The sequence below is a fragment of the Tympanuchus pallidicinctus genome, unplaced genomic scaffold (genome assembly GCF_026119805.1).
Source record: "Tympanuchus pallidicinctus isolate F22 unplaced genomic scaffold, pur_lepc_1.0 scaffold18, whole genome shotgun sequence".
Classification (NCBI taxonomy): Eukaryota; Metazoa; Chordata; class Aves; order Galliformes; family Phasianidae; genus Tympanuchus; species Tympanuchus pallidicinctus.
This window is the reverse complement of record NW_026294699.1, coordinates 545,160-568,119: the sequence shown is the minus strand read 5'-3', so window position 1 is coordinate 568,119 and position 22,960 is coordinate 545,160. Positions and strand designations below refer to the sequence as shown.

At 46.7% G+C, this 22,960-nt stretch overlaps 1 protein-coding gene across 2 annotated transcripts; it reads left to right on the top strand.

The window, feature by feature from the left end:
- The first annotated feature begins 3,222 nt into the window (after positions 1-3,222).
- Positions 3,223-21,614, top strand: GPR139 (G protein-coupled receptor 139). Of its 2 annotated transcripts, none has more exons than XM_052679821.1 (2): positions 3,223-3,363; positions 17,108-21,614. In XM_052679821.1, exons 1-2 carry the CDS (start codon positions 3,243-3,245, stop codon positions 18,040-18,042), a joined length of 1,056 nt encoding a protein of 351 aa, XP_052535781.1. In that variant the 5' UTR covers positions 3,223-3,242; the 3' UTR covers positions 18,043-21,614. The 2 variants fall into 2 exon arrangements, with proteins under 2 accessions (XP_052535781.1, XP_052535782.1); XM_052679822.1 differs by lacking the exon at positions 3,223-3,363 and adding an exon at positions 11,815-16,060.
- The last annotated feature ends 1,346 nt before the right edge of the window (positions 21,615-22,960 follow it).

The following is a 22,960-nucleotide window of genomic DNA, read 5'->3' as shown; positions in this document are numbered from 1 at the left end:
TATAAAAATAAGCAACTTTAAGTAGAAGCACACATTGTGGTTGCTTTTACATCAGCTTTATTGACATTTCTTTATGTTTAAGGTTCTGTTACTGCAGAATTCAGAGAGTGGAACAACCAAAATCATTTCATTTAGGTCAAAACCTTCTCTGAAGTTGTTTGAAGGACAAAACCACCTCGAAACTTCTTTTGCACTCTGAACACAAGAGCGATCTTCAAAATTACTTTGGGCCTTTCATTCTGATATATTCCAGAATACTTCCTTTATTTGACTTCAGTGAAGCAAAAGCAAAGCAGGCACTGCAATGGGCTGCCCAGGGAGGTGGTGGAGTCACCGACCCTGGAGGTGTTCAAGAAAAGTTTAGATTTTGTGTTGAGGGACATGGTTTAGTGAGAATATTGGTGATAGGTGGATGATCTCAAAGGTCTTTTCCAACCTTGGTGATTCTGTGATTCTGTGACATCAGACCTGGAAACCCGGCCCGTTCTCCATTAGCTCACCATGAAATATATCTCATTCTGTGTTGATGAACATGCAGGGAGGCAGAGGTCTTCCATAAATATCAAACGAGTTAAGTAAGCCATCAGAAGTAGATTTGTTTTGTCTTCCCTCCCTGCTGGCAGGGCAGGCCAGAAGAAGCACCAGTGACAGTGAACTAATTCTCCAGTTTTTGCCCTCATACAAAAGATGCTCATCAGATGCAAGAGAGCCTCATGCAGCTTGGATGCTCCAGTGAGAGCTCAAGGCAGAAAGATGGGAAAAGATTGTTTTTCTTATGACCAAAAGCTCCCAACACACAAGCAGCTTCCTGAACTGTGCCCTAGCCACAGCTCTAACTCTGAGCAAACGGATGCTACTATTACAGAAACGTCTCTAGGGAAGTCCTATTGCTCAGGCTGTTCCAAACTAGGCCAGACAGAACAGGTCCAGAAGCACAGTAGAAAATGGGTGATGGGGATACCTCCTTAGCCTCCAGCTTCTGTGGGGTTTCACTTGTGTTCATCAGGAAGCTGTGCGTGAGGTGCGGTGCAGTGCCAGGCCACTGCCCCGCTGCCAGCTCCTTCTCTGGTGCCTCTTTGCTGATAAACTTCACTCAGACCCAAAGCAGTGAGTCATGCTTTCAGCCCTGCTGATGCATTGAACTCCACCTAAGGAAGGTTCCAGGAATCACTGCTTTGCTTTCAGTAGGCACTGAAACATCTCTCTTCTCATCGGCTCTACAGCAGAAGCATGAGAAGAAATTATACTTTTCGAAATAGTGAGAAGAAAACTTTTGGTTAAAACCCAGGGAGAAAAAAAAAAAAAACATACAAGCAGGCAGAGTTAAACTCATGGGATTTTAACCTTTACAGCCTTTCTGCCACACAGGCACTGCTTTATGCAGCTCTTCTGGTTGTTTGAGTAGTTTCAAATGATTTCTTTTTTAAAGGGAACACATTCACTTATTGGCCATACAAGTAGAGTGTAACAGTCTTTAAGGCTGCATTAACAACTGAAGAAGCAGAGGAAAAATGTGGTTTTTTTTCCCCAGCACATTTAACCTCTGATGTTGACAGCAGTTTTAGTACAGTTCAAAAAGTCCTATAAAACATTTTAAACACGTGAACAACCTCAAGGCATCTCCTACACAGCAACCTTCTTTGCAGAGTTGGAGCTGTGGCTGGTCCTTGCTTGTGTCCAAACTATGCTATGTTTGCAGCAAGACTGTGGAACCACAAAGACATGCATATGGCTCTGCTTAGTGACACAACAAAGTCACGGTCCCTGTCCTAACAGTGCCTCCTCACCTGCAGCACTCTTTTCATGCTGTATCAGTACACTCAGGGGTGAGGTGCTCTCAGATCACAAGGACTACACCTTTGCTTAGTTTTGCCACACACCACACGCTTGTGCAAACCCCAACAGAACAGTGCCACTGACCTAACTCACACACATGGCACACGCACTCACTCCTTCCTTGGTGTGCCTGAGCAGCCACAGCAATCCATGAGGCTCTTCCCAGATGCAGCGCTGGGCCATGGATACAACCTGGCTGGCTTCTGGTGAAGCGAACTTGTCTTCTGCTCAATAAGAGTTCTTTACAGAGAGAGTGGTGAGGTGCTGGAACAGCTGCCCAGAGGGGCTGTGGATGCTCCGTCCACCCCTGGAGGTGTTCAAGGCCAGGCTGGATGGGGCCCTGGGCAGCCTGGGCTGGTATTAAATGGGGAGGTTGGTGCCCCTGCTTGTGGCAGGGGGTTGGAGATTCATGATCCTTGAGGTCCCTTCCAACCCAGGCCATTCTGATTCTGTGAACAGTGTAATTAAGCACCTACAACCCTGAGCCCATCAGCATGCTGCCCCTGCCCAGTTCACCCACCACAGCACACAGCCGGCACTCCAGCAGCTTCAGATAACACACGTAACTCCAAATCCTTTATTAATTACACAAGAGATTACGTACTGAGGCACACAAATGCTAAGGAATTGGCCATGTCAGACTGCTTCCCTTCAGCATGGTGAGCTGTGTGGTCCCACTGCTGCAGAGAAGGGAGCAGCAGTGCCATCACCCTCAGTTCGTGTTCCCATTCAGAGATGAAAAAACACTCACGTGTGGGTTTACCACCTTCCTCCTGAAGGGTTTCAAAGCATAACGCAGGGCTGATAGCGGCGGGCAGGCACAAAACCTGCTTTTATTGTCTTCCTGATGCTACGCTAACTTGGACAGAAATTCCCTTTCTGTGCGCTTCGCTGCCGGAGGAGCTCTCGGGGCGCGATGCCACCACAGCGCCTCCGGGCCCACCGCCCCCAGCCCGGCCCCGCCGCGGGGATCGCCCAGGGCCGGCGGCGGAGGGCGGCCGAGAAGGGCGCGGTCCCCAGGCGGGGGCTCCCGGGCCCTTCTCCGCCCGTCTTGCCGGGCTTCTCCTACTCCAGGGGACTTCGCCTCGGCGACACCGACCCCAGCCGGGGGCCGGGCGGACGCCACACCGCGACGCAGCCCGGGGATCAGCAGGGCCGGGGGACGAAGGCGCGGCCGCCCGAGCCAGGGGTTGCCCCCGCCCCGCCCAGCCGGAGCCGTGCCGCCGCCCCGCCTCCCGCCGCCTCAGCCCCGCGCCACCGGGGCTGCGCCGTGTGCCGCCGCCGCCTCCCGCCGCGGGGGCCGCGCCGCGCTCGCCGCCGCCGCTGAGCGTGCGAGGGGCGGGCGGGCGGCGCGGCCGGGGCGGCGGAGCGAACGCCGGCGGCGCGGCCGAGGGGAGAGCGGGTCCATGGAGCACAACCACCTCCACCTCCACAACGGCTCCCTGGTGCCGCACCACCGCTATGGCTGTGGCTTGGGGTACGCGCCCGTCGTCTACTACAGCCTGCTGCTCTGCCTCGGGCTGCCAGGTGAGTGCCGCGCCGAGCCCCGGCGACGGGCTGCAGGGAAGCGGCACCCGCCGGGCTGCTGCTCCGCTCCCGGGCGCCGCGAGCGGATCGCCGTTCTGCCCTCGCAGCGCCGTCCCGCCCGGCTCGCAGCCCGTCACCAAGTTTCTGCCGTCACCCGTTCGGCCGTTGGGAGTGAAGCGGTCCCGAAAAACGTGAGTGCGCCGTCCCCGCCCGTTGCCCGCCCTGCCGGCAGCGATGGGAGCGCGACCCCGGGGCCGCCCTTGGGGACGGCCGGCGGAGCTCGGACGGACGGAGCGCTCCGAACTGGGCGGCGGAGCGGAGGGGACAGAGGGGATCGGGTTTGGGGTCCGTGCCCCACGGGGGTCGTGGAAGGATCCGCTTAGGGGTCTCTGGGCGCAGGAAGCCCCTCCGTGTGGTCCTCGGTGGGGTTTCTCACTTAACAAGGGGACAGAGGCAGTGCAGAGGCGCTGGGGAAGGCAGACTGCGAGAAAAAGAGAACGAGGTGAGGGGGAAGTTTCAGGCTTGGGGCGAACACCGCTGCAGGTGCCCGCGAGCATCACATCGGCATCCCCGTCCCGGCCGAGCCGAGCTCCGAGCAGTGCCCTCCTCCCGTAGGGGCTGCGGGGGCTGCTCGGACTGCGGCACCTCCGGCCCTCGGAGAGCAGCGGTGATCCCAAGGACAGAAGGAGTCGGGGGAGGGCTGGAGCTGTCGGCGGTATCAGGTGAAGCAGGACGCAAAGGGCGCAGTACGGCAGAGTTTGGAGGCGTCCGTCAACTTCTGGGTGTTTTGTCCACCTTAATTCCTCTGGCTTAGAAAATAACATTCTTCAAACAATTAATTCACAGAAAAAATTTTAATTAGATGTGAAGGGAAGCCTGTCTCTGAGCAGCACATATGCAATTACTGCGCTGCATATGAATTGATGCTCTTTGTGTGTTTCTTTTTTCTTCCTGGCTTGTAATAAAATTTTGCAGACTGGCTAATAGTTCAGAGAGCTGGAAAGTCCTGTATTTACCCCCAGAACACATGGGGGATCAGGAGGTGTCTGTGATGCATTACATTGGTGTACTCAGCCCAGACCTGGAGGGATGAGGTTGTTCTCATTCATCCCTTGGGAGCTTTTTGGGTTTCCTCAGTAATGACAGGCTTCAATCTCAATATCTCTCCTGCAGGAACTGACCGAGACTCTCTCAAGATTATCCAGTAATATCAGGTTGGATGTTAGGAAATACTTATTTTCAGGAGGGACAGTGATGCATGGAGACAGGCTGCCCAGAGGGGTGATGGAATCACTGCCCCTGGAGGGGTTCAAGAAACACATGGATGTGGTACTTTGGTGCAGTGGGCAGTATGGTGGTGAGTGGATGGTTGGACTGGATGAGCATATAGGTCTTTTCCAACCATTATGATTGTATGAAGAAGTTGTCATGAAAACGTATGTGGCTAAGCTTGCCTTTGTATTTCTCTTAAATGGAGCAAAATCTTACATGCACAGACAGGAAAAGTCACTTGATGAGTGTTTTGCAGATTACTTGCACCAGCTCCCTCAGAATACCATGTTGTAATTACAGACCTAATGCTCTCATTCTAAGAACTGGTTAAAACTGATGAACAATCCAAAGTACCAATTGTGGCATGCATTTCTCAAGAGCTTAGATATCCACTTCTTAGAAGCACAGAATGGCTTGGATTGCCCCCCCAGTCCCATTGTGGGGACAGCCCCCCACCACGTCAGGCAGTCCAGGGCCCCATCCAGCCTGGCCGTGGGCACTTCTCATCCATTTGATTAGAGCAGTGGCATAAGCAATAGCCTTTAACAGGACTTTAACAGGACTGTCCAAAGCATTTGGTGGTGTAGCACTGCTGAGTTCAGTGGCTTCACACCAGGTTGTCAGTGTGTCAGCTTGTTCTGTGCATGTTTGAGGACAATGGTTGCAGTGAAACCTGAAAACATGTTTACATGGACAGGATGCTGAAAAAATGCACAGTATGTGCATGCGTGAGAAACTCAGAATGTTCATCCTGAGACTGCACGGAGAGGGAAACTAGTTGGGTACAGTTAGGGGAGGACTCGAACAGCCAGGCTTTCTTGGGGACATGGAATGTGATGAGAACACTGATAAAAGAGCTCTTCATTTTTTTATTTGAAGCCACTCTTTAATTTTTTTATATTAGGAAACTGTAGAGGTAACACACTTAGTGTTAGACAAAGAGCCCTGAAGTTGGTGGGGTCTGAGCAATTAGCTTTGTGGGATGCTGTGAATTTGAGAGAGATGTTGTTTAGGGTCTTGTGCTCAAGTGCAGCACATTTTCTGAAACGGAAATGGTTAATTCCTTGCCTTCAGTCATGGAGAAGACTGATGAGAAGAAATCTCACAAACTCAGCAATCCACTTTGAGGCTAGGCTATGTCGGGCCTGATTATGTATGCAGAGAAAGCATCATTTCCCTCGCTTGTGTAACCCAGACATCTGGGCAGATCCCTTTCTCTGCAGTGGCTCTCCCTCTGTGTTCAACCAGGCTCCAGAAAGTCTGATAAAGGTAGAGGCAAAAGAGAGGAAGGTGAAGTCCCTTTGCCCTTGAAGAGCAGAGAGGCAGCAGTGCTGGCAATGGGGTCTTAATGATGAGAGAGGGGCAAGTGTTACAGCTCGCAGAGCTGTTCTGCAGCCCTCGCTCTGCCATCCCTGTGCTCACCTCTGCTGGCAGTGGTGGAGGACCTCTGAAGCACCTCCTGGTACCTGGGAGGGAAGAAGGGCTGCAGGAAGGCTCAAAGGGGACATTTCTTGTTTCAGGGAGGGAAAGTGTCAGAGAAGAGGTGCTGCTGAATGCAGGGGAGAGGAGAAATTGCTCAGATTCAATCAAAGAGTCTGGAAAGGTGAGGAAGCAACAAGTATCTGCTCTTAGTCTGTATCCACTCTCAGTCTATGTCCGCTAGTGAGAACTGCAAGAAGCAGCTGCACCGAGGAGCTTTTGCAGTGATAGTGCCACCAAAGGCAGCCCAGCAGGGCAGCCCAGGACCAGCAGAGCTGCCTGCTTCATGAGGAGGTGCAGCAGCAGCAGAATTGCCTGGCATGTAATTACCTTCCCCTCTGGGGGTATAGTGTGTGTTGCTGAAAGGACGGAGTGGCAGCATTTCTGAAGTCAGGCCAGGCCTGATCATGCTTCCTGGGGTTTCCTCCTCCCAGTAGTGGTGTAAAATACAGGCTCACACCCAGCAGCCTTACCGTCCTTGGGAGAAAAGACTTGCTCTGGTGCTCTAGGGGAATACCACTCTAAACTGTCTGCTTGGAGAGCCCAGGCCTCAGATGTTTCTTTTACTGCTGCTTTAACCTTCTGCTTAAAACTGATTTAAATGCAGATTGAGGACTTTGCAAGGCTGGGAAAGCAGCCTGCACACACTTGGCAGATGGGTATCTCCAACAGGTAGCTTTTGTGTCAGACCTGCTGCTGAACAGGGTGTCCCAGGGATAAAGTCATTTAAACCCCAGCACCACACAGAGCACACTCAGTGGGCTCCATGCAGCAGGAGAGAAGCTGTAGTCCTAGCCTAGAGGAGTCCGTAGACTCATCGGGATCCCTAACCTTTTGACACTGTCAAGGAAAGGCTGCACCTTAGGGACCATTACCTAACAGATGACAGACCAGCTGTCCTCACACAGCAAGCCTGATGCTTCCTAGGGGGTCAGAGTGACACACAGGCATGTAACATTTGCACTGCACTTGTTCAAGCTGCAGTGTAGTCTAAGAAAAAGAGAAATGAGGAAGAACTGGTCTGTCTGTAGCCTTTTCCCCATGTGCATCTTGGAATAAGGAGATGTGAAGGCTAGGGTAATTGTCCTGGCATGGCAGGTGCTGCTGTGGGCAGTGGGCTGAGCACTCCTGATCTGAGAACCGTTCCCTGTCTGAGCACGGTGAAAGGTTTGCATCTTATACTAATTTTTTGTATACACTGCAGGCATAGGCATAGCTGGTATGTGACACTTGCCCAGGTTGTTTCAAGCTGGCTGACTTCTGGGACCGTTTGAGGAGGGAAGTGGAAGCAAACAGAGCAATTCAAGAGAGAACAATCTGTGCAGAGAAAGCACCAGAGACAGGAGGAGGGGGTGGTGAGAGAAGCAGCTGTGCACTGTCTTGATGTTGTTGCCACTGGTAGAGTAGAAGAGGGGAGAGAATGCATAGAGGGCACCTGGATGGTGCTTTACGAAATGATGAGGCTAAGGGTGAAGAATAGGAAGTGATGTGACCGTGGAAAGGAAGGAAGAAGGGGTAGAGGTGGCGTAGTGGTGCCTGTGGAGCAAACAGATGAAGCTGAGCATTCTGGCAGCCCAGCCCAGCTCCCTTTGCTATGTGGCAGTGTTGGGGGAACAAGAGTTGAAGCAGTTTGCTCTCTGTACTTAAAGACACGACCCAGAGAGGCAGGTGGCAATATCTGTAGGTGACTCACGTGGCAGGTAATAGCCAGTAGAGACCACAGCAGGCAGCAAGAAGGTGTGCATACAGCACACTTACTGGTGTGTCTGACCCCTTCTGGATTCCTGCCATCTACTGCCTAGTGTAGTCTGCAAATGCAGTACAGGTTTCTGATTAAAGAGAGCATTTCCAACACCCAAATAAATAGGTTTTCTTGTAACAGCACACCTGAACTATAGAAGCATGAAAGGAAGATCTGAAAATATGAGTGGGAGAATCATTATATGCAGAGTTACGATCTCGAAAAACCAGCACTTCTGCTGTCACTCATTAGATAGACTTCACACAATAAATAAGAAGTGAACCCTCCCGAGGCTGTTTTGTTCAAAGCTGGTACTGTCTTTGACTTAAAATCTGAATTGGACCCAAAGCCAGTACATTGCATCCTGCTTAAAGGAGAACTAATTGGCAGAACTTTATCTCAGCTGTCAGTGCAAGCAAAGCATGGTAACAGAAGCATTAGTGGACAGAGTGGAACAAAAGTCCTGCTAATATGCTTAAAATGTGTCACTTCCTAATGTAAAATGAATGCTTTATCTTTAAGGAAAGAAGCTTCATGAAAAAGAATAGATTCATTACAGTGTTCCTGCTCAGAAATGGTGCTAGCAAAGCGTACAGATGGCAGCTGTTTCGTTTGGTCAGTATGTCTGGAGACTGTGTCCACTTGAAGCCTTGCAGCCTGGAAGGAAGCAGGTGGTAGAACCTGTGCTAATGCAGAAGAGGGCTTGATACAGCTGTTACGTTTGGTTCGTTATGCATATCGCTAGGGAACAACACTATCAGGGCTGAAATGATAACAAGGTACAATACTGGGGAGGCTCAGTAGACTATGAAGTGCACAACCTTGCATGGTTGTGCTAAAAAGGATTAGGAAGGAAGATCTCCTAAGGAGATTTTTCCTCGCAATGGTGATACAAAGAGAGAGCACAGCCAGTTTTCCCTGCAGGTGGGTAATGCAGAGTCCCCAGTTGTTAAGAAGCCAAGCCATTCAAAAGCACTAGGCAGTCTGATATCCTGCTGTTCTCCATCCATCCCATTACTTAGTTCTCTCCTCCTCTTTCTGCTCCCCTCAGTAAAATGGGGGTGAATCAGCAGACACAAACCAGCAGGAGAAGGCCTTCAATCACATACGTCAAAACAATTTATTGTAGCCAGACAAACAAAAGAGATTTCCTGACCTGATGCTCTCTCTGCATTCACACTCCAGGTACAAAACAATCCCTAGGCACAAAGGTTTTTGGTTTCAGGTGGTCTTTTCCAGCCTTTAATCTCTTTTCCCATTAACTCCGAGACACAAAGAAAGGAAGCAAAACCAAAGTTAACCTCTTGAGCTCAGGAGAACTGGCACACAATTCCATTTTCATTCTTCACACTAGAGATGCAGACAGATGTTGAGATCTTAAACCTCCAAGTCAGGAGCAGTGCTGTGCTGTTTGGGGTGACCAGATAAAGGACCATCGTACTGGGTTGTTTCCCAGGATGCCAGTATGGTTGTGCAAAGGCAGCTAAATAGGACTTGGGATCAACAGTGTGGAAGACGACCAAAAGGAGTTTGCTCACTTTACCCATGAAGGAGGAGGTAAGCCTGCCTATCAACACACTGAACGGATTTTTTCACTGAAATTGTTCTTTTCAATCACCTGAAACAGAGAGCTCCTGGCATGTACTGTCACTTAACTTTCCATTTTCTCAGTTATCAGGTGCATGAGTGGTTGCTCTTGGTTTTAAGACAAATTGCCTTTCAACCATTTCCTTCCATCTGGGATGTTTCACAAATGTTTGTTCCAGATGTTTTGTTCACTGTCCAGACTGGCACACTGAAAAGCGATGTATCTAGAGTGGATGCATATTTGCTCAGTGGGGGAAATAAAGCCTAACTAGGATGGCTTTACGTAGCCTGCAAATCCCTGCTTATTGCCTGAAGTTGGCATTGCCTCTGAGAAAGCTCAGCATGGGGTTTGCAGACACGAACTCCTGTTTTGTTAGCTAATGCTTCAGGAAGACTTCGTTTTTAACCAAACCACAATCAAAGGTAAAATGCTTTTAATTATTCATGTTCAGTAAACAATTCATGATATTTGCCCTTATGAAATCACGTCCTTCCTCCATCGAATACTTTTGCAACCCACCTCTGTGCTCTGACGTTCAGTATCAAAAGGATAGGATGGTTTTGTCATCCTCAAGCTCAAGTTACTCAGCTTGAGACCTCTAACATTTTGCTGACAGCCCACATTTGGAAGCCACAGACACCTGCCAAATGAGACACTCAAATTGCCTAGAAAATCTCAGTCTGTCCAGCTACGTCACATGAATAACCAAATCCCTTTTATGATTTCTGCATTATCTTGCAGATTGCTTTTTCTCCTCCCAGCACCAATTTCCATTAAAAAGCTTTTCTGCTCTAGTAGCATGATGTGAGGCTAAATGTTGAGATGCAAGTTTTAGACATTTTTATCTTTGTCCTTTCTTGCCTCTCAGAAAGGATCCATGTAGGGAACATTAAGGTCATTAGAGGCTTTCTGCACCGCAGACCCAATCAGGAAAGGGCATATTCTTGCCTATCCTGTCTCAGTATTGATTCCAAATCCTTACAAATGCGGAGCAGCTTAACACCTGTGAGGCTTGTTACTACACACGTCACTTGGAAATAAATGGCAAAGCTCCCTTGATTTCAGCAGAGACTGCTTTTTTTTCCCCAGGTATTTGGGTCAAACTTATCAACAGCCAAAAGACAGTAGATTTGCCCTTTGAAATCCAATGAACAGAAAGAGGAAAAATGGTCTTTGGATTGTCCATCTGTTCTGTAAAATTTTCCTGAAAATATTATTGGACATTGCTCAAAACTTACTTCCCCACTGCCTCCTTATAGTAATACCTCTTTTATCTGCTACCCTAGAGGCAGTGTTTCACCTTGAGCAAATGTGCCAGTCCACAGTTGGGTGAGGAAAAAACAGAGGTCACTCTAAAAGTAATGCCTCCTATTTATTCCCATGGAAACCACAACCGGTACAAAGAGCACAATTGCACCATCCACGATTACCACCATTAGCTGTGCATTTTCACCAGCAATGCAGGAGAGCTGCATGCAGTGTTCATACAAATCTGCACCAGCAGAGATGGTCCATTGCCACTGTCACCACCCACCCCTCAGTGTGGCAGCACCTACAGTTTGGTCTCCATAGACATTCAGCAACTGTTGATGGATGTCAGTGGGTGTTGTTTTTTGTGTGTGGAGGAATTCACTGATACCCCTTTGCTTCACTGCACTTCCATATGAGACTTCTATCAGAGTGCCCCTCTCACACAGCAACAAAATGGAATGGAATGTTGATGGGAAGATTTGACCTCTACTGCCATCCCACCAACATCCACTCTGATGCTATGGGCTAACATAATGAATCAGGACGCATTACTTTCAGAGCAGCCCTTGTCTGTGCTTTTGGAATGTATGAAAAGCTAGTTCTCTGGAAGAAAATATATAAGTTTGCTCTGCGGTGTCAGTGAGGTGCGTTAGACTTAGCATTACAGCTCTGAAAACAGAACCACATTATCAGATCCATCTTCAGTGCCTTTTCTGGAATGGTGCTGCTGTGTCACTGGGGTCAGCAGCAGATGCAGGGAAAGGGGATGGGGTAGTCCCCAGAATTGTCAGTGAGAGGCTGTCCGTGCTTGGGAATGGCCAATGGTGCTGTTCTGGAGACTGGGGAGTAAGACCAAGGCATGGAAGTCATATTCTGGCCCCAAGGCATTGAATTAGGGGCAGACCCCTCAGATAGATGAAGAGGGGAAGGACAAGCAAGAGCACAGCCAGATCTCTGACATAACGTGTGTGCTGGGCCTCCATGGAGGCTTATTTTACTCTTCCTTCTGGCAGTTTTCATATTGCAAACAGTGTTCTATGTTATGGATATATGAGCAAAAGCCTACTCCAACTCTTTAGGAAAGCCAAAAGCAATACAATTACTCCTGTCTGCCAAACAAGTTACTGCACTTAACAAGCCTGAGTGGTTGGCAGGGCTCAGAATGAACACTTGCCATCGGCGTCTCCGCACCATTACAGCATCTGTGCCCTTGAACAGAAGAGGAAGTGCTCTTGGCTTGGTTAAAATCTTTCTCTGGCCTCAATGACCCAATTATGGCCAACGCCAGCCTTTGAGAAGAGTGCACCATTCAGTGTTCTTCCCCAGAGGTGCCTCAGCTAATAAATGCTGTCAGGGAGAAAAATGGCCCCGGAAGCCAGATTTCACTGTCGGAGCTGGGCTGGTGACCATGATGCATTAATTCACCTGTGACTTCTAAGGACGAGGCAGTGCTGCATCGTCCCTGGCTGCTGCTCTGTCCTCTGCTGTGCAGGGGAGCCTGGACTGTGCTGGGCAGCAGAGCAGATGCTCGGTAACTACCAGCACTCTCACTTTGGCCTTGCAGCCTATCTGTGCACATGGGGCTTCTGAGCACAGACCTCCCAAGAGCCTTTCTCAAAAGATTGTTCCCATCTGCTGACGTGCTAAGGTTGAACTCAGCTCAACCCATCCTGGCTGCAAGAGAAAAACATCAAACTGCCCTATCTCCTCTAATGACCAATGAGATGCAGGTTTCATTTTAAGACATCTAGCTGGACACAGCCAGCAGCCCCGATTAACAGATGCTTACATCGCTGCGGCATTTGTCTTTTAAAATGATTACTTCCCATTGTCATCAGTGTCCCCCGAGAGCTGCTGCACAAACCAAAGGCTGAATGCTGTCCGCCTCTCAGCTCTGGTAACTGCTGGCACATGACTGTGTTGGTAACCGTGCTGGGGTCAGCCTGCCGAGCACTGTGCATGTTTACATTTTAATATTGCCTCCTGGCCCAGAGGAAACCATCTCTTCCCACCAAGGCGAAACAATCACTTTTTTCAGCATATATTTGTAATGTGCTGTAATCTAAAGTCTCACCATTTCTAAGTCTGTGAAGGAGGGGTGGCTCACGTATTTTCCAAAGCAACTTAGAATTTTGCGTTCATAAATAGTCTGTCTGTGTGCCAGTCAGGTGGCTAATGCATGGCTGGTACTTTCTTACATTGCACGGCGATTCGCAGGGATCCTAGCAACAACTGCATTTGGTAAAAGGTGTCCATTATATCCAGTGACCTAATGTTTATCACATTCAGTAACTGACCCTCATAGCTACTTCATTTAGGTGGTTTATGACAGTGAACTGCTGAACCACGCAGCAGGCCTTATTCACAACACAGCAGCACTTCTACTTCTGAGGGCTGTTTCACTGCACAACTGCTGTGTGCATGCAAAATGCTCTCTCTAAAAAACAAAACAAAACAAAACAAAACCAAGGAATATGCCTATTTCTTCTTTTGACAGATAAAATTGCTCCTGCATAAGCTCACATGTGGCGATAATAAGCCATGGAAGGAATTGTGTGAATTCCCCACAAAAGCTATGGTTAGATGCTACTTGAGCTATGGCTGTAATCCACAACACAAGAAGCTGTGAAAAATGTTGTGCCTTTAGGTCACAGGCAGAGCTTTGAGGAGGCACAGGAGGCTGCCCAGGCTCTGCAGGGGACTCAGCAAGGCAGCTGTTGGTGTGGGGAGCAAACCCAAACCCAGGTGAGAACCAAGAGTCTGCACTGCAGATTAATGGTGTTTGGGTGCCAGAGATCTTCACGTACTGTATTTCAAAGGCAATAGATCCTCATGATGGAAGGGAAGGCACTGAGACTCCACCATTTCTGACAGTTGCTTCTCATCATCTGCTAGTGACATCTCTTGAGGCTTTAGCCAGTCAGTCCCTAATCAAGCCTTGATTCTCAACTAGATATTTTTAAATTCAAAATACTGCACTGCAAAAAGCAACGCTGGCATAAATTCCCATCTGTCCTCTCATAATCAACTCCCAACACTGTGAGCAATCTTTCTGAAATCCAGATGACCTGAACTGCTCAGTACCTGGAAAACAATACTGCAAGAAATGGATGCTACTGTCCAGGACAGTTTAGGGACACTGATCCTTCCAGCAGTATATATATTACAATAAAGAGATATTTTTATATATTCATCATTATCCTATTGCCCTCACTTCTAACTACAACATTAGGACAAGAATTAGGGTAAACACAGTTAAAACATGTTCTCTGTCATATATGCTTATCCATCCCCTTTTGCCCCCAGCAGGTCATCTTTGCCCACAGGAGAACTCGCAGGGTACCATGCAGGCATCCAGGAGTCACCAGGAACAAGGGCACAGTTCACACAGAACAGCATTCCCACTGCTTTCTTGTTTTGCTGAGCATTAAACAGTGTTTGAGGACGTACCAAAGACCATCTTATCACCTGAGGAAACAGGTGAAGGACTGCCTGAGACTTTCTCATAGCTTCTCTTTGCTTTCCCAATACAGCCTGCACAGGACAAATACTCCCAAACCTAAGGTGCTGTGATACAGGCAGCTGCACCCCACTGTATATCTGTTTTCACAAAGTCAATGATGTTATTATATTTCATATCATCCAGCCAGAAAAGCACTAATGTGATCCCAGGGAAAGCATTTTCAATACAAGATACCATAACCCTTGCAGAAAAATTGGACAAGGCTTGCATGTACTTTGTCAGATCAATTTTCTAATCCGGCTCACCATGCAAAGCTTGCTGGTGTTGAACTTGCATTTCAGTACACTCTGTTACGGCCATTTCTGGGAACCCTGTGAATGGTGGAGGGAGAAGGGATTGAAGAAAGGGCTGTTTATAAATCTGTTCCTGTAGGATAAAGGGAGGAGGTAGGACCAAACAGCAGGACTCCCAGAAAGGGCATATGCCAAGGGGACTGGGCACAGCTTCAGCATCCCTGCAGGAGCTCTCTGCCCAAGCGGCCGTATTTACCTGCAGGGGCCAAAGTCCCCAGCTGTTCCCCTTGCTGCGTGCTAGCTCCAGCTGCTGCTGCTGCAGGGAAACAAATCCAAGGATTAAAGAGGACGTGAACACCATGAGTGATATCCAAGTGAAGCCAAGCTATTCATCCTGGCTGACCAAAGCCAACAGTGACTGGCACTGTCAAGGTAAATGCTTTGACTTCAGGATTTCCTTGACAGTACATCACTCATTTTACCCTTTAGGGCTCATCACTGCAGGTTGGCAGCAATGAAGATGCTGAGAAAAGCATGAGGGCTATCGTAAGGGTCTTCAGGGGACTGGGGCAGTTAGAGGATGGAGCAGGAGTACAGATGGAGGTAGATGATCTTTAAGGTTCCCTCCAATAGAAGTTGTTCTGTGATTCAGTGATGAGAAGGCACAGCAGAGACATTATTTAAGCAAGGAAGTGAAAAACAGTGCTGTGGTTCTGAGTTTATCACTCCCATGTCCACTCTGAGCTCAGTGAGGTTGCATTCCTGTGTAAAAGAGCAGAATCAGACAAATTCCCCCAAAGGTGATTAGAGATTATATATTGTTGGGAAGATTATGTAAGTATATATATTTAACCTAGAGAATGATTCCATTGGCTGTCATGTTTGCTTTAGTTTTGTTCCAAGATACAAAATTAATCAATTCAGGTAATACAAAAATAGTTGACACTTACAAGGGCTATTACTCAAGATCACTCACTCTGCTGCAGTTCATTTCCCTGACAACAGAAGTCAGCTCCCAGAAAGCAAGTTTTGAAGACATTTATGAAAGAGGAATTTTTACCTAGATTCGAATAAAACGTTTTTTTAAAAGTGTGTTTTCAGTTGTAGGACATCTTAGATCACTACCTTAGTGTTTTTAACTTCCTTTTTCTCCAATGTGAAGGAATCTTTACAGTTATTGTTGATTTGTTTTGGGAAATCCATCAAAATTGGCAGAAATGTTTGAAGCACTGAATGCATGGATGATGTGATTTATGGAGCACTTATGAAAATGTCAAATACAAACATTTGGCAGTTTGTTATGCAGTGTGCCAGCAGCGCTCTGATTTTTAAGCACAGCTTCAGGTATTCTAGGCTAGTGATTTAAACTTCTGATGGGAGCAGTCGTGGTTGTCTCATTCCAGCCATGCATCTAGGAGGAATTACAGCTTTTTCTTTCCTGATCCGAGACTATAGAGTAATTTCTAGCAAACATGAGCAAGCAGTGAAAGTTTGGGTATACCTTAGTGCCCCAGCAAAGCTCTCAAGGACTGCCGGACCTTCCCTCTGTGGGGATCCCTGCAGGGCCATGGGCTGTAGGACTGAGCCCTCCGTAGAGCACTTACATACAGGTACCTATTTTACTGTCTCTTTTCAACCAGCTAGTAAAGTACTTTTAAGCTGAATCACAGCTTTGGAAGTCTGAAGCAAACCAGCCAGTGAAAACAGCAAAGACAAGAATATCTTCACCACAATATTATTTAAGTGCCATGCAGTACTTCCAGGCACAATTTAGGTGATGGGTCTGTGGTGCAGCCAGATAGTTGCAAGCAGAAAGATTCTCAGGATGCTCAGGGATGTTTACGTTTGTGCTGAGCCAGAACATCCATCATGTCTGACTTGAGCAGCAGGATTTCCTTAAAGACTTGGCTGTACCACTCCAGAGGAAAAACACCTTGTAAGCTGGGAAGGACTTTTGAAGAGCAGCTGTGGCTAAGCAGGCAGGTCTTTATTTCAGTGGTGAGGAGAGACATTTTGCCAGAAACCATCTGTAGGAGAGCGAGTCAGACATCGTAGGCATAGCTGGGAACATCTCAAGGCCTTGCAGAGTACCTCCAGCTTTTGGGAGGAGCTGAGACACGTGCTGTCCTGGGAATCCTCTGCTCGATTGGGATCCCATGTGTAAGCAGTGTTGCTGCAGGGCCAGCCTGGGCAGGAGGACAGCTGCTCCTCAGCTCCTCCTTGTACCCCAGCCATCTTCTCAGCAGAACAGCCTTTCTGTGCCCTCATCCCTGCTGAGCAAGGCTGGTTGTCCCAGCCCCCTGCTCAGGGTGCTCCTTTGGGGTCTGTGGGGCACCCAGAGAGCAGCAGCAGAGCCACAGCTCTGCTTCTACATCTGCACCAGGGAGGTGGCAGAGGGCTGCTGGACATCACCTAACCCCACGCAGGGACTCAAGGGACCAACTTTCTGCTCTTTTCCTGGAGTACAGGGTTACCAAGTGACAGTGTAACACACAGCTGGGAGCAGGGCCAGTACCACAGCTGCTCCCTTTCACTTTCTCAGATTTTAATAAAGGTCATGTTGCCAAGTGCTCAAACATAGCTGCTGCTCCAAATAAGCACTCAGAAAAGCTGATGTCACATCTTAAAGGCCTAATTCCGTGTTTTTGTCTCCACAGCAAACATCCTGACAGTCATCATCCTCTCCCAGCTGGTGGCTCGCAGGCAGAAGTCCTCCTACAACTATCTTCTTGCTCTAGCTGCTGCTGACATCCTCGTTCTCTTCTTCATTGTCTTTGTTGACTTCCTCTTGGAAGATTTCATCTTAAACAAACAGATGCCTCAGGTACTGGACAAAATAATTGAGGTATTGGAATTTTCTTCCATCCACACATCCATTTGGATTACGGTTCCACTAACAATTGATAGGTACATAGCTGTGTGCCATCCACTTAAGTATCATACAGTCTCCTACCCTGCTCGTACTCGAAAAGTCATTGTAAGTGTTTACATCACCTGCTTTTTGACCAGCATTCCCTACTACTGGTGGCCCAATATCTGGATTGAAGACTACATAAGCACATCAATGCATCACGTCCTCATCTGGATCCACTGCTTTACTGTTTACTTAGTGCCCTGCTCCATCTTCTTCATACTTAATTCGATCATCGTGTACAAGCTGCGACGAAAGAGCAATTTCCGACTGCGAGGATACTCCACAGGGAAAACAACAGCCATTTTGTTTACTATAACTTCTATTTTTGCCATTCTCTGGGCACCAAGAATAATCATGATACTGTATCACCTCTACGTATCACCTATAAACAACAGCTGGGTGGTACATATTGTGTCGGACATTGCCAATATGCTAGCATTGCTGAACACTGCAATTAATTTCTTCCTCTACTGTTTTATTAGCAAAAGATTTCGCACAATGGCAGCTGCCACACTGAAAGCCTTCTTTAAGTGTCAGAAGCAACCTGTACAATTCTATACAAACCATAACTTTTCAATAACAAGCAGTCCTTGGATTTCCCCAGCCAACTCTCATTGCATCAAAATGCTTGTTTACCAGTACGATAAGAATGGAAAGCCTATAAAAATATCACCATGAAGAGGGCAATAATTGGAGTTTCTGGGTGAAAGTTCTTTACAAGAGGTTACATATTCAGGATGTAATCTGCTGAAGTGGCTGTTTTAAAGAGTGGTCATCCGATTTCATTTCCCTGGGAGGCTGAGGGCAGATGTGACTGTTAGAAGGGAATAAGAGCACTTGATTTTAGGAGCAGAAATATGAAGGCAAATGCCTTCGTCTTCTACACAGCATTTTGAATATGCTTCAGAGTTCAAGTCTTAGCATTCAGTTGCATTCAAACGTTTTGCATCCAAACACCAGTGCAGTCTAAAGTCTTTTGAGGGAGGAAGCTGCAATAGTTAATTACTTTTCAGAAACAACAAAGTCTTACTGGACCATGTAGTTCACCATCAAAAGAGCAAACTGATGCTTTCACGTGCTGTGGAAGGTGCCATTTCTGTTATATGCCCTTGCCAAAACAGATGTGTTCTCTCTGACATGAAATACCGCCACACAGATTTACCGTCAAGTCCTTTTGGCAGGAGGCAGTCGTGAGGCACAGACTATGACAAGCCCCTTTTGGCTCATCTGAGCGGGGCTCAAGGGCCGATATTTGACCTGTTACACAGCCTTGGCATGGAAAGCAATCCTGCAAGCTGCCGACGTTCACATGTTTTAAGATATTTAAGATACAACCAAGACAGGGGAGATTGACAGAGGGAGGTTTCTAGAGCCAAGAACAAAGGCAGAGAATTGTCCCCGCTATTTCAGTTACGGTATTTGAAGACTCTCAAGTGTGAGGCCAAATCCTGCCTGATGCTGAGCTGCCACTGAAGCTGGTCCTGCAAGATTTGGATTGATTACAGCCCTCACTTTCCTCGTTAATCAGTGAAGATTCTCAGTTATCCCCCACGTTCAGGCCTTTAGGGATTATATGTATAAAACCTTAACCTGAGATTTTCTCCTGGCAGATTATGCTATTCCTATTGCAGATTTGCCATTCAATTGTTAAAAGACTATTTGTGAAAGAAATCCAATAAATCCATTGAATACCCTACGGCAGTGAAAACATAGATTAGTTTCAAATATTTACCTTATTTAAAGTGGCTTAATTTCTCTTTCTTTACACTCAAAAAAAGCTTCACAGCAATGCTGGGTGTAGAAAATGGGAAGAGATTTACAGGAAGGCTTAAAGTGCATTTCTTTTACTTTGTCTCATTTTCAGATCTTGGCATATGGTCTCTCAGAATCATGTACTCCAGCTTTTTCACTTAGGTACTGGGTGTTTAATACAGCCTTACTAAATGTGTGAGCAGACTTCCTTGCATGGTGAACACAAGCACAATTTGGTCAGTGAACACAGCAGCCTCTCAGTAACTGCAAACAAAACACAGCCTGGTGCTAGCAGTGTGTTTGTGTCTGTGCCCACCTCCATTACCAGCGGGGAGCTCATGGTGCATCTGGGACTACTACAGTGAGGTTCCCAAAAAAGGATCCAGTCTGTTCTGCTTCAGTGGGATCTGAGGGTTGAAAGCATCCCTCTAAAACCTGTGGATGGCTCAGCTTTGGTGCACAAACACATCCTAAAAAATACCAAGTCTGCAGAAGTCCTGCTGAGGACAACAGCCTGGTTTCCTTCTGCCATGCAATTACATACCTACTCCTGCTGGCATCCTGCAAGACCAAAGCCTATCCCAAACCCAAGCACACCTTGGGAAGAAATGGCAGCAGAAGGCACAAACCATGAAGAGTGGGGCTGCGTGCAATGGCTGGCTGAGGTGCAGAAGGGCTTTCTCAGGAAAGGTCGGACTACTCAGGTTGGATGGGCCCAGCGCCTTGGTGAGCAGGTGCTGCCCACTGCTCCCCATCAGCAGAGCCATCGGGCCAGGTGAGATGCTCAGAGCTGCTCCACCAAGAGCTGCAGCACCCCAAGGACCGTGCTGGTGTGGCAAGGAGAGGGGCTCGGCGGGCAGAGTGAAAGCTGTCCCTTTCCAGAGGAATGCTGCAAGCCCAAATCTCCACATATTCAAAGGGAAATGAAGAGCCTCCTCATATTCTGGCCTGTTTGCCCCTGTAATCTCAACAAAATATCACACTTACTTGCAATAATAAAGCATAAAAGGGATGCTCAGCCTTGCTGTATTTATCACAGCAAGGTTAAAATTACTCCTCCCTTTACTAGTGTTTTACATAAATAGTCTTGTGGTCATGCCTTCTACCTTACTCAGAAATCTCTTTCTGTTCTTTACGTGTCTGTTGATAGTAACCAAAGTTACCTATGGAAAAGGTACTGTATGTCTCATTTTGGAGAAAACACTGTATTTATAACTTATTTTTATGCTGAATTTGTTATGAGGAATGCTAGTCTGAGTTACATGTGAATGAGTCTGAAGTGCAATATCTATATAGATAAGTAATTCATTTTTGAGAATGTATCTATTGAAAAAATATTTATACAAGATATTCACTATTCTGCTTAATATAACAGTAACCTTACAGAAAATAGTGAATATTTAGGGCTTTTATTTATTAAAAAAAAACTCAATTAGGTGCATGGCATATGCTGCCATACACATGGTGTGATTTATCAGTTTTTGTAACATAATGGTTTTCCTGCAAACTGGCAGAATCATCTGACTTTTTCCTGTCCTAATGAAGTATTTTTGTAAGTTCCCATATTTAAAGATTTTTTTTTTTTTTTTTGCATCGATATTTATTTCCAACTAAGAATAACTCATTAAATAGCTGTAGCTTCATTTCAAAAAACAACTCCTAACCTGTTCCGTATCACTTTAGAAATGACATGGTGCAATTTTCACATACAGTGGTCATCTTATTTCTGATAATTTAGGGCTCTAAGAGCTTGCTTCCAAAGCCCCTTCAAGTCAAAGAGAAGATTGTATGAGGCTTTTGTGGTTGGTTTCTCCAATCCCCATCAATTTAGGAGGGCTTTGGATCAAGACATATCTTGTTAACAGACGTTTGAAGCCTTGTTAGAGTCTGGTTTGGGTAATAAAGCCTTGACATTTTTGGTCTGCGTATGAGAGCTGCTGTTGATAATACTTGCCTTATTTTTTGGTTTTGTGGAGCATCTTGCAATGACTGTTGCTAACTAGCCAATGTCTTGCTGTGTTATTCATACCTCCTAATTTTACAATAGTAAAAACAATTAACTGAGCACATAAAGTTTCATTATTTAGGGAATTTAGGGAAAAAACAACCTGAAGACAAAATCATCTTTGTTCTGGAGGTGGTCCTTTGTACTCAATTTCTATTTCAAGTATCAAAAACTATAAAAAATAAACTGTGAATGGACAGTTTTACAATTACACGTAGGTAATATTTCCTTCAAGACCACAGCTAGGAACAAAATACTTTTTAGATGAGTTACTGATATATAAAATTATGAGACTTATCATCTATTTAAATTGTGAATATTGATATTTTCATAAGTAGACATATTGTGTTTGATGGGCTTGTTTGTATTATAATAAATTATGAAATGGTGCATAACTTCTTACAGTGTTTGGGGCTATTATGTTTCAGTTATAGGTTCTTATTACATACTGTGGATTTCTAGATAATTATACTGCACTGCATATAAGACTGATCCTTGCAACAGCTACTCAATAAAACACAGCGTTGCATTATGAGTGTTCATTCATTGCTGGAAAAAAAAACCTGAAGTACAAGATACATCATTGCTGGCCCAATTTTCCTTGTAAGCTGAAGCTGTGAGTTAGGGTCAGCTGTTAAAGTCAACTAATCCCTATCCCTAACACCAGAGGAAGGTTTGACCTGCAGAGATCGTTGAAACCTGACCAAAGTGAGTGTGATGTCAAGAAGCTGGGCTGCTGTCAGCAGCCACTGGAAGTGATGCAGAAAACCGGGCCTAGAAGAGCAAAAGGCATAAACCTAAGTCCCAGCATTGGTAAGTGACAAAACTGAAGGCATAAATTTCTCTGCAGTTAGGCTGCATTTGTTATGAGAGCTGGAGAAAATGGGACAAATAGCACTGTGGTTCAAACTGGGGAGAAAAACGGATCCCAAAAAAGGAAATCTTCCCAATCCACACATTTGGGGGGATGCCTCATGTCTGTGTGCTCTATGGGCTGGGCACTGCCTGGAGCGTGAAATACAAAGCACGAGAGAGAACACGTTACCCTTTAGCATAAGGCACAGGCTTCTTGCTTGAGCAGCTACATCTCATCCCCAGAGCCATGGGAGAATGGCTTGGAGCCCGCTGGGCCACCTCACACAGGAAGGGCCTCTGGCAGCTCAGCACCCCACAGGTAACCAGGCCAAAGAGAAAGAACAGTGTTTTCAATTTAGTTTTCTTGCCTAATAGGAAATAATTTTAGCTCAACTGACCACAAGTTAAATTCATTTGAAATATAAAAACACTGCATCTGTGATTAAGGTTTTTATTTCCCAGAAGAACAACCTGATAAACCAAGGGAAGTGAGGACCTCAGGGGACAGCATGTGGAGGAAGCCTAGACGAGTCAGTGGGAAAGGGGAGGTGGTGGAGGGGCAGCATTGTGAGTTGTTCCCCAAGGAGGGATGCTGGGACCCGCCAGCCTCAGCATCTTCATTAACAGCTGCAGCATGAGAGGGACTGATGAAATGCAGAGATTATGAAATGGCATCATACTGCTGGTGGAGGGCAGAAGGAAAGGTATTTCATGTAAGAACTGAGTGACCTTGAAGATTCAAGTGATAAAAATGGGATGATTTCAATAGTAATAAACAGGGCCCTCCACTTGCCTGCCTGTAACAATACGTTTCCTATAAAGCCTCAGCAATCAGAAACAACTAAGAACCCAGTTATGCCAGCTGGGCTGGAACGATGATGAGTCACCAACAGAAAGCAGCTGAAAAAAAAGCCCAGAATTAAATCACAAAGACATTGTAAAGAGACAGAATAGTATTCATTCTGTTTTGCAAGACCTTGTCTG